Below are 19,082 nucleotides of genomic sequence, written 5' to 3' on the forward strand. Positions count from 1 at the left end.
TTTGCGGGACGCTGTACAACTCTACACGAATACTGGTGTAAATCTCTCTCGAGCCGAACTTACACAAAAAACGCTGACAAAACTCGTGAAAACTCAACTGAAAGGGCCTTAAGGGCTCCAGCCAGTCTTTGGCGGCATTGCGCAAACATCCAGCAACGACGCGCATACGAGTCGCATCTCCCGTAATTTGTTCGTTTTCGAAGTATGAATTTAAATCTTCAATAAAGCTAACCGGATCTTGTTGGAGAGTGCCCGAAAAACTAAGGTTACATGGGGCGCTGGGGCCCTTTAGAGTCTGTATTTTATGAGCCAACAACGTTATTGCATCGGCCAAATAAGCATTAGTATCCGCAGGTTCCAAAACCGTGCGCGGGACCCGCGGTCCGTCATTCTCAGTATCATTAAAAACACGAGGACCCGCATCGGCAGGAAAACGCTCGTTCCGCATTACCCCGCTACGATACGCTCGCTCAAGGTTAGCAAAAGGCTCGCTTCCTACTCCGCGAACCGATTCCGACTCACTATGCTCGCGACAAACAGGAGTCTTCCCGTTTCCGGTCGTCAACTCCCAATCGCGCGGCTCGACCACCAGTCCGCACGCTTCCGCGCACGATCCTACGCTCGCATTAGTTTCCGATGAAACATTACTTAAATCCCTAAATGAACCCCGATGCACCTCACCGACCTCACAGCCCGTGGTACACGAGGCCGCCCGTGCACCACCGCCACGCAAACCGCTCTCCAAACCGCGACCACCATTTTTACGATTCCTATATGAGGTAACAGTCTGGAGTACCTCACGGGTACAAATTAGAGGCTCCTCCGATCGTAAGGTAGTAATATTAATTGAATTAGACGGGAATACTTTAGCAAAATTAGACGTTCCAGGACTCAACCCATTATAGGGAGGGAGTGGAGTATCATTCTCACTGCTCAGCCTCAAATTGTCCAGATAAGGAGAGTTATCGCCCCCCAACTCTGCAAACTTAAGTGAGGCAGCCAATTTCGAAAGTTGGCGATTGAGAGTAGCAGGAGTCGGTCCTGACACCGCCGATGATAAAATATTTTCATTAGAGCAGATACCCCCGGCTGGTGAAACAGCTTGCCGAACTTCGCGCTGTGGTGAGGCCACCGGAGGACAAACAAGGTCAGTTCCCGTGGGACCGAAATGATAACGTTCAGACACGCCCGCGGCGGTATTTAAAAATTTTTTGAATAATTTATTATCATTTAAAATACTAGAATGCTTCCGTCCAACAGTCGGACGCACTTCAGAGTCTTCACTCCTTCTACAAGATGAACTTTCTGAGTCTCGCAAAAAAAATAAACTCGAGTCCCCGCCAGGGATGCCATGTCGTTCAAACGGCTGCGGGCGGCGTCGTTCGTCCCTCGGTCCGCAAGATGGCGCGGAATGCCATCCAGCCCGCGACCGAGACGTCCTGCGCAACGAATCCAAGTGTTGCCCGTTCGCGTCCGATTCCTCGTGGCGAGTACGCGGAAACGTGAACGGTTTTCGTGCCTCCTCAAGCACGTGGACGATGGACCGACTGGAACGAGGAGTAGACGACCCGCGGTACAAGGGTAAAACCGTCGCGGCCCGCGAACAACCCGAATTGTCGCCTCCTCGCTCCCCGCTCACCGTTTGGGGGGCGAGCTCCCCCGCTTCAGCGTACGGCGGTGGCCGATTGTTGTCCTCTGTAAGGGGTGCCTCTGTGGGATTTGAACTGAATTGAAGGTAAGAGCTGCTTTTTATACTCCCTTTCCTCTCCTTTCTCTTTTGTGATAAAGTAATATTTTTAAGGGATGCCAGGAGCAGTTAACGTGATGCTACCTCCACGCGTAGAAAAGAAAAGGAATAAACCAGCAGGAAGCAGAGTATAGCGAACCTAAAATGACGGAACACCTATTGTGTCACCACAGCAGGTGCGTTAAAAAAAAAAAAAATTTATAATCTCTATTCGCACGCAAATTAAGTGACTCAAATCGAACACACTCCAACGTTTCACTACCCGGCTTTACTAAGGTTACCTTAGGAGCCCATTAATAATGGAAAATTAATTAGTAAGCAAATTAGTTAAAGTTAATCAATTTCGAAAAGACTAAAATTAAATCCTGCAAAGAAAAGATAAACTTTGCTATCTAAAATGACAACACGGAGCCAGACCTGAATCAATTAAATCAAGTAGGGATCGTATGCTATAACGAGGAGATAAGTGCAAGCAACCGTTCACCAATTTATCAACAACACACTAGTGCAAATTCAAGCACAAGAAAATAGCATTTAAATTTAAAATATGTAAATAACAAGGCACTTTAACCACGCATAATTAATGAAAGAACCATATTATACAACCGACTGAACAATCTGTCGGGATATTGGGTGTACTCCCCTTTAACCTTCCATTAATATGCAATCCAACAAATAACACTCAATTAAGTATGCAACCAAGCAATTAACACTTAATTAAAATATGCAATCCAGCAATTAACTCTTAATTAATTATGCAATCAAGCAATTAACACTTAATTAAGTATGCCACCAAGCAATTAGCACTTAATCAAAATATGCAATCAAGCAATTAGCACTTAATCAAAATATGCAATCAAGCAATTAACTCTTAATTAAGTATGCACTCAAGCAATTAACACTTAATTAAAATATGCAATCCAGCAATTAGCACTTAATCAAAATATGCAATCAAGCAATTAACTCTTAATTAAGTATGCACTCAAGCAATTAACACTTCACTTTCAAGGCTCGTGACTTGGCCGTATCCATAGCTCCGGACCAAACAATCGCTCCGTATGTTATCATCGGGCGAACAACAGCGCAGCAGATCCATCGAAGGATTCTTGGCAGGAGTATCAAAGGCCCACTTGCACGCCCAGAGAGCATTGCGGGCCTTCCCGGTTTAGACTGCAAGGTGCTCGTTCCAGGTCAGCCAGGAATCTAGAATGACCCCTAGGTATTTGACCTGGGATTTGTTCTAGGCTAGGCATATCGATGCAAAGGAGGTGTTGTCAAATACTCCCTCTATGTCAAAGCTGATATATTTGTTGATAATCTAGAAAGATTTGTAATAGTCAGACGTTTATTTTTTTTTCTTGTACGACTGTACATTTTATTTTGTTTTCATTTTTTTACAGATTGATGCTGATTTTCGAACTAGGTTCAAAGGGAAACAAGACTTGTTATACGTCAATTTTCCAAATATTTCAAAAAATATTTTGCAAGAAGCAGAAGCCGGAATGTGGTAGAAGTTTAAAAATTTACATAGGTATTTTAATATTCATCTCTGCTTAAAATCGCTATTGACGCTGCCTTACTTGTTTTCACCAGTTACATTAAAAACCAAAGGAAAATCTGAGAACTGGAGTCCATCTAAAACCGAAGTCAGTGAAAGGTTTGTTTGGCATATTGAAGTAAGTATTTTTTCAAGTACATATTAATAGAAATAATTATTTATTGTTGAGTAAAGTACAGGTATTGTCACAGATTCCAATACTTGCATTCACCATACCTGTTGTACTTTACACCAAACAATCGTTTATGTAACCAAGTCTGGTAGGAATCTGGGTCAATCGACCAGTATTTAATCAGCTACGCTGGCATTCTAAAATCACTGGTATCCGGGTTGGCCGGCGAGCAACATTCCCTAACTTGAAGTGGTGGGTCGCCTCGCTACCCTCTTAGGATCCCAGGCTGAAAAGAGAAGCGTTCTCTCGCAACTTGAAGTGACCGTTAGAAGCTTTAACCCTATCAGTTGACTACTTGGTCCTTTGGTCACACCGTGCGTGTCCCCCTTTACGGTGTAGCTGAAGGGCTAACCTAGACACACCCTCCCCGTAACTCTCATGAAGACGTCGTTGAATACGGAATCAGTGGCGCTTCTAAAAGAGAAGGGCTGAAAAGCAAAGGGTTCTCTCGCAACTTGAAGTGACCGTTAGAACCCTTAACCCTATCAGTTGACTACTTGGTCCTTTGGTCACACCGTGCGTGTCCCCCTTTACGGTGTAGCTGAAGGGCTAAACTAGACACACCCTCCCCGTAACTCTCATGAAGACGTCGTTGAATACGGAATTAGTGGCGCTTCTAAAAGAGAAGGGCTGAAAAGAGAAGGGTTCTCTCGCAACTTGAAGTGACCGTTAGAACCTTTAACCCTATCAGTTGACTACTTGGTCCTTTGGTCACTCCGTGCGTGCCCCCCTTTACGGTGTAGCTGAAGGGCTAAACTAGACACACCCTCCCCTTACCTCTTATGAAGACGTTGTTGAATACGGAATTAGTGGCGCTTCTAATCTGGGGGTAAGAATAACCCCTCTTTACTGCTTATTTAAATTATTTTTATGATAAACGAGGCTTGCCTGTGACCTGAGTTGTTTTTCTACAATTCCTCACTACGCATCCCTAAACGTGACAATATTGCGGAACATACATTGTTTTATTCTAAACGAAGAGCAGCGGATCGTAAAGAACTTTGTAATCAAATATATCTAGCAGCTGAGAATAATGAGAATTGATGGACCAAGCAATCGCAAAAATAATGGAAAGCAAAGAGAGCAAAGAAAGAATGTTACAACAAGAGAATCAGCAGCAGCAGATTTAGCAAAAGTACCTGGATGCAAAAAAGGCTAAACGTAGTCATTCCACCCCCACTCTGACCTAATTCAAAGGTGGATTAAAGCGTAAATACTAGGAAGGGTTTTAGTGGATGTTGCCCACTAAGCTAAGAGTCCCACACTCCCAAGCCTACTCATCAAGGGGTTAGTGCGTAAAAGCATTACCTAGTTCCCTACACAAAAAAAAAAAATTATCGCAAATTGTCTCATACAGACGTATTAGAATTTTCTCTCTTTTAAACTGTTTTTGCCCCGTGAGAAATCAATGGTTTTCAGTAAGTCAGTGGTAGGATTAGGGGGTCGGTGATCTAGATACCATTTAAAGTTCAATAGCAAACATATTGTTTTCAACAAACATATATTTCAAACTTGTTTAAAATTACATAATTTTCAATGCGTTCAACGGTTACAGGTCTTTTATATTTTCTTACATACTAAATAAGACACTTTACACTAACTGACAAACTAAACGCAACACAACAAGTATAACATTGAAACATGTAACAATAGATTCTCTACATTTGTTAATTTATAACCTCTTATACGTTATTATTTAAACTATGGCAGTATTCTATATTATCAAATTTCTTATACCAGTTACGCTGCTTAGAATTATAAACTAGGTTACCACAGTGTAAAGGGGTTTTCTTGTGTGATCAGAATTATTTCTGAGAAATATCAGTCAGTCTTGTCAGTGTTCAGAAAAAATCTGCAATATCTGTGCCACATCAAATATATCATTTTTTTTTTTGTAAATTATCTTCAGATGTCATGAAAGATCAGAAGTACAGACTGTCCCATAATAAATTACTAGATGGATATTTTACTTGATATTGATCCTATAACAAGTTTTTAATTAATTCAACCTTTAGTGTCAACTTCAAGAATAATCAGAGACAAGTCATTTTTCAATAACCTAAAAATGTATTATGTTATTGTCATCTGACAGCTCAACCCTATTCACGTCAAAAATTACAAATTATACATAAGTGGACTCGAGAAGCAGATCATTTAAAAGGTCGCTCAATTCTCTACATTTTTTTTATTATTTACTAATTACAAAGACTAATTATATATTTTAAATAGTCTTTGGTAATTATCTTAAATCCTTGAAAATAAAATAAATTATTTACTAAAAATGTTTGCATTAGAGTGTAATTGGTTTTTTTTCAAAGATAGATAGCAACTAGTGACATTGTTGTACTTTCAAACTGTCCAATGATGTGTTTAGGTTAGAGACATTAAGCAAAATAATTTATATTTATTTTTTTCATGTACATGTAGGCAATTAAAAGACCCTTCAGTTGATGTGGCGTGAATAGTGCTGAGCTGTCTGTTGGATGATGACTTTATTTTTATGATAGAACTGTTTTCCTGAAGTGTCAAATAACTTGACGACTTGACTCCTTTATAAGGATTTTGGTTTTAACATGACAATCGAACACGAATTAAACAGGGTGGCTTGTTTTAATTGAAATACTCAAGTTTAGAAGATATAGTTAGAGGGGTTTTTCATTACTAATTTTGCAAGTAAAAACATTAAACTCCTTTAAACGTCAAAAGGTCGCTAATTTATGAACAGTGTCAAATGAAAATAGACGGACTAACGTAATAATAGGCAGTTATTAGGTTGTAAGGATGTTTAGGTGTTTACCCTTAAGCTGTACGTAATAGTAAGATGGCGACTTCCGCGTAAAACATATTAACATCTAACCACAAACATAATATACCGCGGTCTATATTTTACAATTAGTCTTCTAGAGTGTCCGATAAAATAATTTAAGTACGTTAGATCTAAGGAAAACGAACGAAAGCTGAAGCGTTCCGAATGAAAAGTTCTGCGCAGGATTTGTGGATGCAAAGACCCAAGAACAGAGCAGTTTAAGAACAAACACCAAACTGACTGAGCTCTATGAGGAACCAGACATTATCAAAGTGATTAAGGCCAGACACCGACAACCAGAAGGGCGAAATCTCTGGGGCGACCGTATATGAGATGGAAGTACATCATTGTTTGCAGATCTGAGAGAGATGGAAATAGAATACGATCCTGAATTGATGCAAAATAGAGAACGATGGAGAATGATCGTGCAGTCTGCCAAGAGCCACAGAGGATTATAGAGCTACAAAGAGAGAGAGAGGGAGATCCGCTGACTTCTTAGTTCTTCCAATATAAAGCCGGTTTTGTAATAATACTTGACCGTTAAGGTTTTAGCGGGATTTGAGAATAAAATAAAACGGAGTACAACTAGTTACAGCAATGTTGACAGAAATGCTGTTTACCGAGTTATGAATCTTTTGTCAGACACGTGTACAAGTGCTTTGTGACAGTCATTCTTTTGAACACTTAATTTATGGACTTATCTTCATCCTAAGATTCTGTTAAGGAACATATCCATCTAGTAACTTTAATTAAGTCTAGTGGGAACCAGTAGGTGCTACGTAGTATGTAAGGTTCTTGGATAAGTGGTATTACCTATTCATTAGCAATGAGTGTGTCAAGTAGAAAAGACTACGCTACGGCTGGACAATGTTTAGGTAAAAGTACAAAAACAACTTGTTGAAGTGTGAATGTTTGGAAAACTTAAGAGAAGACTTAGAAATTATTTAAAACATAAAAAAAAATTCGGTTAAATTATAGTTAAAATATTCTGAAAATGAAACGAGATAAAATTGTCTAGTTTGGGGTAACAATCATCATCTGGATAATATTCCATTTTGACAGTTTGCAAATGTCTCTGAAGGTAGTTTAAGGTGATTTATAAAAAGTTAAAAGAATAAAAAAACTCATTTACACCGAGAATCTAGAAAAACAAATCAATACGACCTTTGACATGTTTTGTAAAAACAAGTTTGGACTTTTCAATTAACGCAATTTCGCATCCATATTTTGTGAGAAAGTGAACGTTTGCTCGCGAATTGTCCTAAAATGGGCATTACCTCGGTAATTTTTGATGAATAACTTGTCTATGAGTATGTTAAAACCTAACAGTTTTAAATGCAATAAAAAGTGTTCTGAAAGCTTAACACTCTCTATTTGATACATTTTACATTCACCACGAGAAGTTAATACATATTTTGCAGGACATAGGACTAGACCGCCATGACATAATGATAATAGGCAGCATATACTGGAATCATCGGGGATGCATTCGAACAACAAATGGGAATACATCTCATATGATTATCAAAAGGGGAGTTCGCCAAGGATGCTTTGTCTCGCCCTTTATTATTTAATGTACATGCGGAGTATAGTAAAACAATCGTTAGAAGACTGACCAGAAGGAGCAAAAATAAACGGTATCGTGATCTACAACTTAAGGTACTCAGACGACACTGTACTGATGGAACAATCGGAAGAACAATGCAGCAAAGACTAACACCATGATTTTCGATCGAAACTCACAAGAACAACATGTAAACATCGTAATCAACGGCGTCACCCTCCATAATGTTCACAGCTTTATATACGTGGGCAAGGAAAGAAACCATCAGCTGAACGACAATAAGGAGTTTAAAAGAAAGTAAGAAGTAGGTACCCAGGGCAGGTTTTCTGAAAATGCGAAATATACTGTGCAATTTCTGTGGTTCCTACTCTTATACGACTGTGAGACCGGAAGAACAGCCTATCTAGGTCATGTGTATGATGTAGTCATGAGTATGAACAACTCCAAGTAATACTAGAAAGAAAAATTGAAGGTAAATGAAGCAAACATGGTCCATCGAGCACAGCATAGAGAAGAATTTGCTATAGTGGTCGCCAATCTCAACAGAGACGGCACCTGAGAGGAGGATAAGAATTTGAGAGTAACGTATCACAACTCAGCCGTTAACAATATACTTTGGTATTGAAAAATATTGAGGTAAGGATAAAGTGTGATTGTCCATAAAATTTGGATTTTCTCGAAAAGTAGTTGCAATAATTGAAAACGGCAAAACAAGTTTTTTTTTAACATGTCGTGGGTTATACTCATTTGGTTGTTTTCCTAGATTCTCTGTGAAAATAAAATTTCCTACCTAAATAGAATCTACCTACGTTAGCTCAAGAGATACTTTGGAAAATCAGAATAGCTTCTTGATAAATGACTAATCGATACTTAAACCAGACATTTTTATCCTGTTTTGTTTTAAAAATTTTCCAATTGGCCAGCAGTTCAGATTTGTTGTACAGGCATTTTTCTAAACTACTTGGCAAACAAAGCCTAAAGACATTTTGAGCAATTTTAAATATTTTTTCTCAAAAAGGTAATAAAGCCACACTGCTCTCTTCATTTTCAGTGAGACACCTACGCAAGATGGAGTGTCTAGATATACTAATATAAGGCTAATCATACATAAAATGAACAAATAGTAACGAAAGTAATTTCTAACTAGACACAAAAAATGTTTGGCTTCTCTTTCATAGGCCAGTTGCCTAAAGAGATGTTTTGGGAGCAATGATATAAAAAAGGAGTTTTTTTTTTTGTTCGTCAAAGAAGGGAGTGTTTTCCCATTTCGTTCTTCTCTAAAACATGTTTTATTCTGCCACATGAAATGCTTTCATGCTTTTTTCGGTTGCATATTCCTACAGCAAAAAGGTATCGTTCAAGAAAAGTGCTTATTAACTTGCGACTGTTATAGCTATGTTTCATATTTTTACTCTTAATAACATTTCAAATAAAAGTCGATTGTGAACAACTACACAAATTTAGAGAAAGATCTAATTTAATCTAAAATTACCGAATTAAATAAATTTTATAATTTTGGCTCCTAAAACGGAAAAACTACGTCATACAACTTTAAAATTGTCAAATATTAGTGAATCTAATCTTGTGTGAGCATACAAATTCCATATTCATGTTCCAACAGCAGGAAAGCGCTGTCTGTGTCAAAAAACTCATAGTGTTCCCCATCATAATGTGCGTGAATGATATTGCTCTTGTATTTTCTGAGCAAGTATACGTAAAAGTCCACGTGATCCAAACAAAATGAATTCGCGTAAATCGATTGAATGTAATGTTCTTCTAAACGTTCAGTCAGCATGACGTAACCCTTCAAGGTGCATAACCAGTCGTTTGTAATTCTCAATTTTTCAGTTTTTGTCGGTAAATTATCATACAGGTCGTTAAAAATGGATCGATACTGAGGTGTATTGTCATGGTTGGAAATTTGTTGTTCTAGTTTTTTCTTGTAGGTTTCGTAATCAATTTCGTCTTCACTATCTGAGGTAGACTGCATACAGCGCCGGTTAAGGTCAGCATTGATCACGGTGTCCATAAAGCTCCAAGTCTTCACCAGCGTTTCATGCTTGTCGTAGCACACTTTATCTATAAACTCATCAAAATGATCAACCTTAACTTTATTGTTAGCAGCGGCAAGTGGCAAAGATTCAATTGATGTAGTTCGACTGCTGGACTGGTCGAATTCTTCGTTAATTAGCAACTTATCAAATTCGATATCATCCGAACAAGATTTGCTGGAAATTGAAGCAAAACGACCCGTAGCCAAAAGCATACGAAAGTTTTCGGTTGAATTGTACAAATATTGAATATCGATTGACGTCAGTCTGATACTCCGCCTTATAATATCGGTGAAGTCGCCTATTAGCTGCATCAAATGACGGGTAGAGTCCACGGTACTACATTGTATTAATTCTGAAAATTTTAAAACCGAGTTGTAGTTACAATTGTAGCACTTTGGCGTGAATAGAGTTGAAATGAAAGCAGACGGAAAAGAGCAAATGTCTATAATCGAAAGTAGTCTGATCTGAATTGTTTTTTTTTCAATCATACATTTTTTAAATAGAACCGTAACTAGCAAATACAGAATACTCTCGGATTCATTTAATAGTAGTTCCACTGGTAAACTATGCCAGTCAGGAGCCATATTTCGAGAGTACAAACGGTAAAAGTTGGGTGAAAGTGACCTGAACAAACGAGGTCGAGGTTTTAGGCTTTAAGTTAGAGCAAAAGGACACCTTTGGAGACCACAAACATTTGACGTTAAAAATCAAATGAAGTAAGAGAAATAGAGGCAGGAGTAAACGGAACTATAGGTCCGGCAGTTCTTGAGAAACTCTGAAGTCTGAATGGAATAGTATATTTCATTACCACTCCAGAAAAAAGGTTTTTCCCGTGCGTGTGTGACAGTTTCCCGTGGGAGGCAAAGTCCACACAGGAAGCCATGCGAGAACGGGAAAAATCATTTCGGACGTGTAATGAACGATACTTTTCATCATTTTACATAACAGTACAGTTTACATAATTTCAATATGTTATTAAGGAAATAATTTGACATTGATAGTGACAAGATAGTTATTGTTAAAAATGATGAGGTTTTGTTTTTTGATTATAAATCCCAACTTTCTGACCGGTTTCGCCGTATTACGGCTCATCAGAGAGGCTATAGGGCTTGATAACCAAAGAACAAAACCTTCATTCCAGTATAGTCAACTGAATGCCAGAAATGATAGTGGTTGTGCAACATCTGGTGACATCTGTACTCAACTCTATGAGTTAGAAAGTACAGATGGCGTTCCCAAATCTAGGAACAGCCCCATTAAATGCCGCATCATTCGGTAAACACCGATCTGATTGGTTAAAAATGGTGAGGTTTTTGTTTTTTGTTTATCGACCGACACCACAGAACTGGCGTAACCAGGAGCAGGAAATGAAGAACCCGGAAGGACAAATTCATAATGGTTGGAGGATTGGTCAAATCGCGAAGGTGACAGATAAAGAGGCTACAAAAATAATGAAGAGCAGCGTTTCTAAGGAAGACATAATAAAAGGACAGCGCTCAGACTCTGATTTGAAAGTAATCAGAACAATGGTTGGAGAAGGATTTGAAACCGGATTGGCAAGAAATTTCCAGACATGGACCAACAGTAAAGGGTTACTGGCTGCAATGGGATTCTCTACACCTGCGAGATGACTTAATTACTCGAAAATGGGAAAGTTCAGACGGAAAATGCTTTGTTTACCAAATAATAGTGCCCAATTCCTGCAAAGAGAATGTGCTCCGAGAACTACATTACAGTCGCGGAGGAGGACACTTTGGAGTAAACCAGACTTTGGCTAGAATAAGAGATCGATTTTACTGGATTAACTTCAGAAAGGACCTTTAGGAATGGTGTAAACGATGTGACCAGTGTTCGTTACAGATGGGATCAAGCACAATTCAGGAACTTGAGAGAGAGAAGATGAAACCAAACAACGACCATATGAAGATGACCCTGGACCACAGACCAGCTGGAGGCAATTATAAGGAAGGTGATGCTGTGTGGATGTTTCAACCCAGGAGAAGCAAAGGATTAAGTCAAAGATGGCAACGACACTGGGAGTAACCTTACGATGTGGTAAAAAGGTTAAACGACGTCGTGTACAGAGTCCATCGCAGCCCCAAAGGCAAGATGAAAATTGTCCATCTGGACAGACTCAAGAAATACCAGGGACTAGATGAAGCGGATCGGGACGATCAGCTTTAAGAGGGGGGCAGTGTTACGGTTTGGGCCTACTATGCTCGATACTTACTGAACGAGCACTCGATTTGGGATGGAATCGATGCGCCCACAATATCTGGCTAGGCGCGTGTTAAAGTAGGCCACCGTTAGATAGCGATACACCGAGAAGCATCTTCGATGTTCGACGCAAATCGCGAAGCGTTTCAGAGTGGTTCTAGAACGTGGTTTACCGAATATAAAAGAGCGGTTTCGACGGTGAAGAGTAAGAGAGAATTTAGTTGCAATGTTGTCAAACTGAGAAATTCTACTATTTTGGTTCAAAGAGTGTTTTTGCAATGTTGACAAATTAACAAGTTCTACTAATTAAGATCAAAGACTGTTTGCAATGTTGCCAAACTGACTAATTTTACTAATTTGGTTTGAAGAGTATATGCAATGTTATCAAACTGACAAATTCTACAATTTTGGTTTGAAGAGTGTTTCCAATCTGTCCAAACTGACAAGTTCCTTCAAAAGTGTCCTTGCAATGTTATCAAACTAACAAATTCTACAATTTTGGTTCGAATAGTGTTTGTAATGTAACCAAACTGACAATTCCGACTAATTTCTTTGAACTGTGTTTGCAATGTTGCCAAACTGAAAAATTTTGTCTCATTTGGTTTGAAGAGCTTTTGCAATGTGACAATGTAAATTCCGAGTTTGAAGTTGGAATTTAACTAAAATTCAGAGTTTGAAGTCGGAAAAAAATGTTTGTGGCCCTTCTACGCCTTCGTACAAAGAAGATCGTAGAATGGAGGCCACGCCATGACAGAAGCCATATAGTAGTAGAGGTAGACCGCCAATTAGGTAGTCAGACGACATAAAAAGAATTCAAACAATCTGGATAAACAGTGCACAAAATAGATCTAGATCGAAAAATTTACGAGGCCTATGGCTAATAGTGATGTATGATGAAGACCTCTGGTAATTAATTAGAAGATACAAATAATATAAAATATATGAAATAGATCAAAGTGCTATAAGAGAGGCTGGACAAAAATGTTTATTGTTAATTGAGTTATTTATTGAGCACTCTAAAGACTGAAAAACAGAACGTGTTAAATAGTAATCAGGATGTCGGGACTGTGTCAAGATAAATGGAAGGGAGAATGAATCAGAATATGGTAGTAATGGTAGTAAGTGAGTGGCATGAAAAAAGTAAGATGTTGGAACTGAAATATAAAGCGATAAAAGTACTAATGATATAGTTTGTTTGTTAGACGTATCTACATAATTTGCCTCTAACATTACTATTCTAAACCATTTACCTCATATATGGTAGGCTGAAAAACTTACTTCTATCGAAATAGTTAATGCATTTATTATTGAAGGCTCGAGTAAAAATTGAGAAGTAAGGTCCAATGCCCGATTCTGAAGTGTATTTGCAATCGATCACACTTAAATTCATCACGGACACCAAATCGCTCCAGCTGGCGCAAAACTGATTGAATGTTTTTTTATTCGGGCCTGAGGAACTAGTGAAATTTAAAAGTTTACCAAATTTTATATATGGGGAAAACTAACCTTCATACGCAACGTAGTACAACTCTTTACGTGCACTTAAGACATCTTGAAAACTGTGCATTAAATCGTTGTAACAGTAGAGATGAATGATGTTCTTATAGGGATACGACGAATATGTGATTGGACCAGTGTGATCCTCCAGGGTGGGATTCTATTTCCGAAGTTTTTTAAAGTCAATTACAATGCGTTTCAAAGAAAATCAAGTTGAAGTTACCATTGTTAGTTGTTCTAAAGCAGTATGAAACATCGGCTTGCTTGGCGACACTGAGCAAATTACTTGCAGTCCAAAAATGCTTAAATCCTGAATTATGGATTTCCACACGACTACCAATTTTTCGGGCTGATTATCGGCCACCCGATTAGTTAGTACCACGCAAATTGGGGTAAACACATTGCAGTTTATCAACCTAAAAACAAAACCGTCAATAAACGATGGTCGTCGGCTTTTCTGATGAAACGGTTCATCTATGCGCTTCGTGTGAAACACTGTAGTAAAAACGAGTAGAATGTATCTCAAGAATTTTTCGAATTCAAATGCTTAACTACAAATGGAAGTTACGTTTACGGTAAACAAATACAACCCATGACGCCTACCAGTGTCAAAATGAAGAGCACTAAATACTACTAACTAACAGATAGCAAATTTTCTATCTAGCACATTTCTAATTATTTACAAACCGTGGTTATAACTGATTAATCTTGGTCTGTCAAGTAGTTAGAGCATTGCACCATTCCCTTGATACAGAGTAAAAACCATCTAGTTCAAACCTAGAGGTAGAGGTCTTCATTATTTATTTTAAAAAAAATCTCTCCCTGATAATTACCTCTGATAATTACCTACGGGGCCATAGTGTGGTGGCCCTGTGTAGAGCAAAGTTCAGCAACCGCTCAACTGGACAAATTCCAAAGAGCGGCGTGCCTGGCGGTGACATACCGAATGAGGTTGAGCCACCTGACCCTTTTTAGGGCTTAAGCCGTATCCATTACCCACTGTCTTCACAAAACCACTCCCAAGGGAACCCACCATCCTACACGTCTCCTAAAAATTCCCGGGGAAAGCTAAACCCTGTTTTTCTTTTTCCTATGCTCCTTTTCCCTTTCTTTTTTATCTTTTATTTCCCCTTTTTTTTAATTCCTTTCTGTTTATTTTGCCTCTTTTTTTTGTTCTTTTTCCCCTTTTTTTCCATTTTTTATCTTTTTTCCTGTGTTATTTTTACCCCTTTTTCTCTTTTTTTCGTTTTTTCCCCATTTTAACAACATAATTCTCTATCTCTTTTTTCCGGTTTCCCATATTGTACATATCACCAATATAATCTTAACCTATACAAATTTTATACATTTTTTTTCCCTTTTTCCCATTTTTACAACATAATTTTCTATCTCTTCTTTTTTACAGTTTTCCATATTGTACATATAACCAATATAATATTAACGTATCCAAATTTTAGACCTATCTTAACCTATACAGTTTTATACATATTTTCAACAGTTCAAACAAATGCTTAATCCTTTAAATACACGTATAAACCAATTTTTAGTCTTTTTACCTTAATTTTTTAACTACCCTAACAATTATTTACACATGTCCGACCACTCTCGTCGTCTCACCCCAGATCCACGATACCCGGCTCTCCTCACCCATTCAACATCGCCCATTCACTCGCCCCCAGTCTCTCTGAAACCCTTTCTCTCCCCTCCCTAATCGTAGTTCGTATTTCGCACCTTCAAATCTACCTTACTCCTGTACACAGGACACCTTCTATACGACGCCCTGTGACATCTGTCCCCTCTAAAAACTCCCATTTTGCTACAGTTCGGACAATCTCAACCCTTTTCCACCCCAGTAATTTTCAATTTGGGGTTTATTGCCCCGTTTTCCCCAACCCTAACTTCCCTATTTTCTTGTAGTACCTGTTTTGCCTTCTCCATGTCCTTATCACTCACAAAAGTTACTACGACCTTGCCGTCCTTCACCTCCTTAACCCCGCTGACAACCGATACCCCTGCTTCCTTAATCAAGCCTTTGACCTCCCTCACCAGTTCCTGCCCTTTTTTCCCTGCCCTTTCTACTGCTAAGGACCATTTTACTTCTCCCCCTTTTGGCGGCATTTTCCAACCTACTTTTGTTTCCACATTTCCTCTTTTTTCTCTGCCCAAAGCCTCTGCGAAAGTTTTCTTTCTCTCCACTTTGCTCCACCCTTCGTTATCTTCGACCCTGTACCCTCCCACGCTTGATTCCTCGTCTCCAGACGTATCCCTAACTGTTGTTGTCCTTAACTCCTCTATCTCTTGCCCCTTAGTCCCCCCCTTAATTTGCTTAACCCCCTTCCCTACCCTTACTACACTTGCCCTATCTTCATTCTCCACCTCTACCCGCCCCAATAACTCCATTTTCCCCTGAAATCCCTCCAACAATTTACCCAACTTGTCCAAGTCCAACCCCGCACTCCCCTTATTCCTAAATTCTTCCAGCTCCCGTTCTCTTTTCTCGAGCTCCTTCTCCAGTTTGCCAATGTCCCTATCATAAACCTCACGCATCATTTCCATTTTCTCCCTCTCTTTCTCGCTATCCTTTTCTAATTCTAACGCCCTTTTTTCCATACATCCAAACCTGAGGAGAACCTCAACCAAGACCCTATTAATCACTATCCCTTCATACCGTGTGAACCTGGTTCTTCCCGCTGTGACCTCGCTAATCTTTCCCGACATCAACCCAACCAATTCCGCGAGAGTGGCCCCGGACATTAAATCTTCCAGCTGCTCCATTGTTAAACCATCGCTTACCCTATCTCTCAACACCTTTCCCGCAACGCGGGAATACGCCCCTTCTTCATCAGAAGACATTCTTACTTATTCCTAACTATATACAGGGTGGACCATAAGTAATGGGACATAGAGCTACAGCATATTCCTGACATCAAAATAATACGATTTACCTAAATTGTTCTATATCGAAAATTAATATTAAGAAAGATACGGGGTGTGAAAGTTGAAATTTTATTTTTGTTTTTTTATCATATCTTCACGGTCGTTTGATATAAATTACTGAAAGTTGGTATAAAGGGGTTTTGGCAGGCGTAAAATACGATGCTTTCGTATGTTTTATAGCAGCTGATAGGAGGCGCTAGCTGCAACCATCTCCGTTCCTTCAAGAGACTGTAACTTTTTTTTACGAAACTGAAACGGCCATATGCCCTCAAAATATGATTCTAAGATCTTTTCTATGTAAAAATGGTATACTTGTTGTAAGTCTTAAAAGTTGACCGTTTTCGAGTTATTTAATGTTTTATTATTGCATGCATTGTCGTATGTTAATACGGTATGTGCTGTATTCCCTTATGTTACACACATAACAGTTTCTGTATATAAATTTGACCGTTTGAAAAATGTTTGTAGTAAATACAAAATCTAAAACAATTAATTAGTAAAACTTTTAATAAATCACACAACAAAATGATAAATTAGATATTAAATAGGTATACATACTCAATATATATACTCAGTTGGGTTGAAACAACCTAAACTACAAACTGCTAGAAATTAAAAAACTAGAAATCAAACAGGTTTTTTTTGGCCAACAAATGTTCTATATGGCCACTATTGACACTAATACATTTTGAAATGTGTTTCATGAATGACTGCCTAATCTTGAAAAGGATTTCTTCATTTCTAACTTGGTCAGCAGCATTAAAAATTCTTTCCCATAACTGGTCGCGGTCATTGATGGTCTCATTATAAACAATTGTTTTCAAATAACCCCAAACACAAAAATCTAATGGATTAAGATCCGGGCTTCGAGCAGGCCATGGAATCGGTCCGCTTCGTCCTATCCATCGGTGTGGAAAAATATTATTTAGATAGTTTCTTACTTGTACGGAAAAATATGCTGGAGCTCCATCTTGCATGAAATACATATTCTGTTGCAAATTCAACGGTACATGTTCTAAAAGACCACCGAGTTCATTTTGAAGAAAATTTAGGTAAGAGTTTCTATTAAGATTTGATTGTAATTCATATGGACATACATAATCTCCAATTATTCCACACCAAACATTTATTTTCAACTCGTGTTGGAAGTGCCGTTCGGTTATTAAATATAGATTTTCCATATCCCACGCATGCATGTTCCGAAAGTTAAATACACCGCCTCGAGTAAAAGTGGCTTTATGGGTGAAAATAATGTTATTTCAAAATAGCGGATTTCTGTTTTGTTGGGTCCGGAAAAAGTGTGAAAACTCTAGTCTGCGGGGAAGATCGGCTGGTAACAAACTTTGCACAGGTGTAAAATGATATGGATGCAGACCTTCTTTACGAAATATTCTATATATTAGTATCATCATCAATACTTATTGATGATTTACTGACACCGCATTCTGCCTTCAATCGTCTTGTACTTAGTCTGGGATTTTCTGCTACTCTAACCAAAATTTCTTCCTCTTGATCTGAAGTAAAAACTTTTGGACGTCCCAAACTATCTCGCTTAGGTTGAAACGATCCAGTTTCACCCAAGCGGTCATAAATACGCTTAAATATCTTGTGATTGGGTTGCCTTCTATGGGGATATATCTCAAAATACTTGCGACAAGCCGTTCGTCCTTTAAAGTTTGTTTGCGCGTAGACACATAGCATTTCTCATTTCTTCATTAGAAAACAGCGTATGTCTTGGCATATTTTCACAAGAAAACTTATTTCAGCACATGAATTTGACAGAAAAACATAACTTTAAAATAAATCTAGTTGTTATGAACGCCCTTTTTTTGTATCAAACCCTACTTAGAATTTTAAAAAAAGTAATCAAAAGCTGCTGTACATACATGTAAATGCATGCAATAATAAAAGATTTAATAAGTCGAAAACGGTCGACTTTTAAGACTTACAACAAGTATACCTTTTTTACGTAGAAAACATCTTAGAATCATATTTTGAAGTCATATGGCCGTTTCAGTTCCGTAAAAAAAAGTTTGAGCCTTTTGAAGGGACGGAGATGGTTACAGCTAGCGCCCCCTATCAGCTACTACAAAACAAATGAAAGCATCGTATTTTACGCGTGCCAAAACCCCTTTATACCACTTTCAGTAATTTATATCAAAAAACCGTGAAGATATGATAAAAAAACTAAATTAAAATTTCAACTTTCACATCCTCTATCTTTCTTAATATTAACTTTCGGTATAGGACAATTCAGCTAAATCGTATTATTTTGATGTCAGGAATATGCTGTAGGTCTATGTCCCATTACTTATGGTCCACCCTGTATATACCGAAATTTTACAAAATTTTGCAGAAATGACTAACTTTTGCTACCTGCCGGTTTCAAATGTTCGCCCAGTCCGCTTATTCCCCACTGCGCAGAGCTAAAACTACTGCGCACGCGCAAAACGACAAAAAATCCAATTACTGTCCTATTCAGCTCCCAGTAACCCCACGAACCGTTTACAACTCACTGCGCATAGGTAAA

General features: G+C 38.4%; 2 protein-coding genes and 1 pseudogene across 6 annotated transcripts in view; 1 reads left to right on the top strand and 2 right to left on the bottom strand.

The window, feature by feature from the left end:
- Positions 1–974: 974 nt before the first annotated feature.
- On the top strand, positions 975–1,733 carry LOC145738867 (uncharacterized). Its single transcript, XM_081993986.1, has 2 exons — positions 975–1,147; positions 1,243–1,733. The coding sequence occupies exon 2, from the start codon at positions 1,347–1,349 to the stop codon at positions 1,731–1,733; it is 387 nt and encodes a 128-aa protein (XP_081850112.1). The 5' UTR covers positions 975–1,147; positions 1,243–1,346.
- A 3,228-nt stretch (positions 1,734–4,961) lies between these two features.
- Positions 4,962–19,082, bottom strand: part of LOC145738627 (uncharacterized) — a 44,931-nt gene continuing 30,810 nt past the window's right edge. For 3 of the 5 annotated variants that reach the window (XM_081993519.1, XM_081993518.1, XM_081993517.1), the window contains 4 exons: positions 13,839–14,031; positions 13,625–13,775; positions 13,397–13,567; positions 4,962–10,253 (listed from right to left, as the gene is read on the bottom strand). In XM_081993519.1, coding sequence (XP_081849645.1) covers positions 9,424–10,253; positions 13,397–13,567; positions 13,625–13,775; positions 13,839–14,031 — 1,345 coding nt within the window. In that variant the 3' untranslated portion in view covers positions 4,962–9,423. The remainder of the gene's footprint in view (positions 10,254–13,396; positions 13,568–13,624; positions 13,776–13,838; positions 14,032–19,082) is intronic. The other 2 variants (XR_014180824.1, XM_081993521.1) reach the window with 2 other exon arrangements.
- On the bottom strand, positions 17,397–18,293 carry LOC145738601 (uncharacterized; annotated as a pseudogene).

This window comes from Ips typographus, linkage group LG16, assembly GCF_016097725.1.
Source record: "Ips typographus isolate SLU linkage group LG16, UJ_Ityp_2.0, whole genome shotgun sequence".
Classification (NCBI taxonomy): Eukaryota; Metazoa; Arthropoda; class Insecta; order Coleoptera; family Curculionidae; genus Ips; species Ips typographus.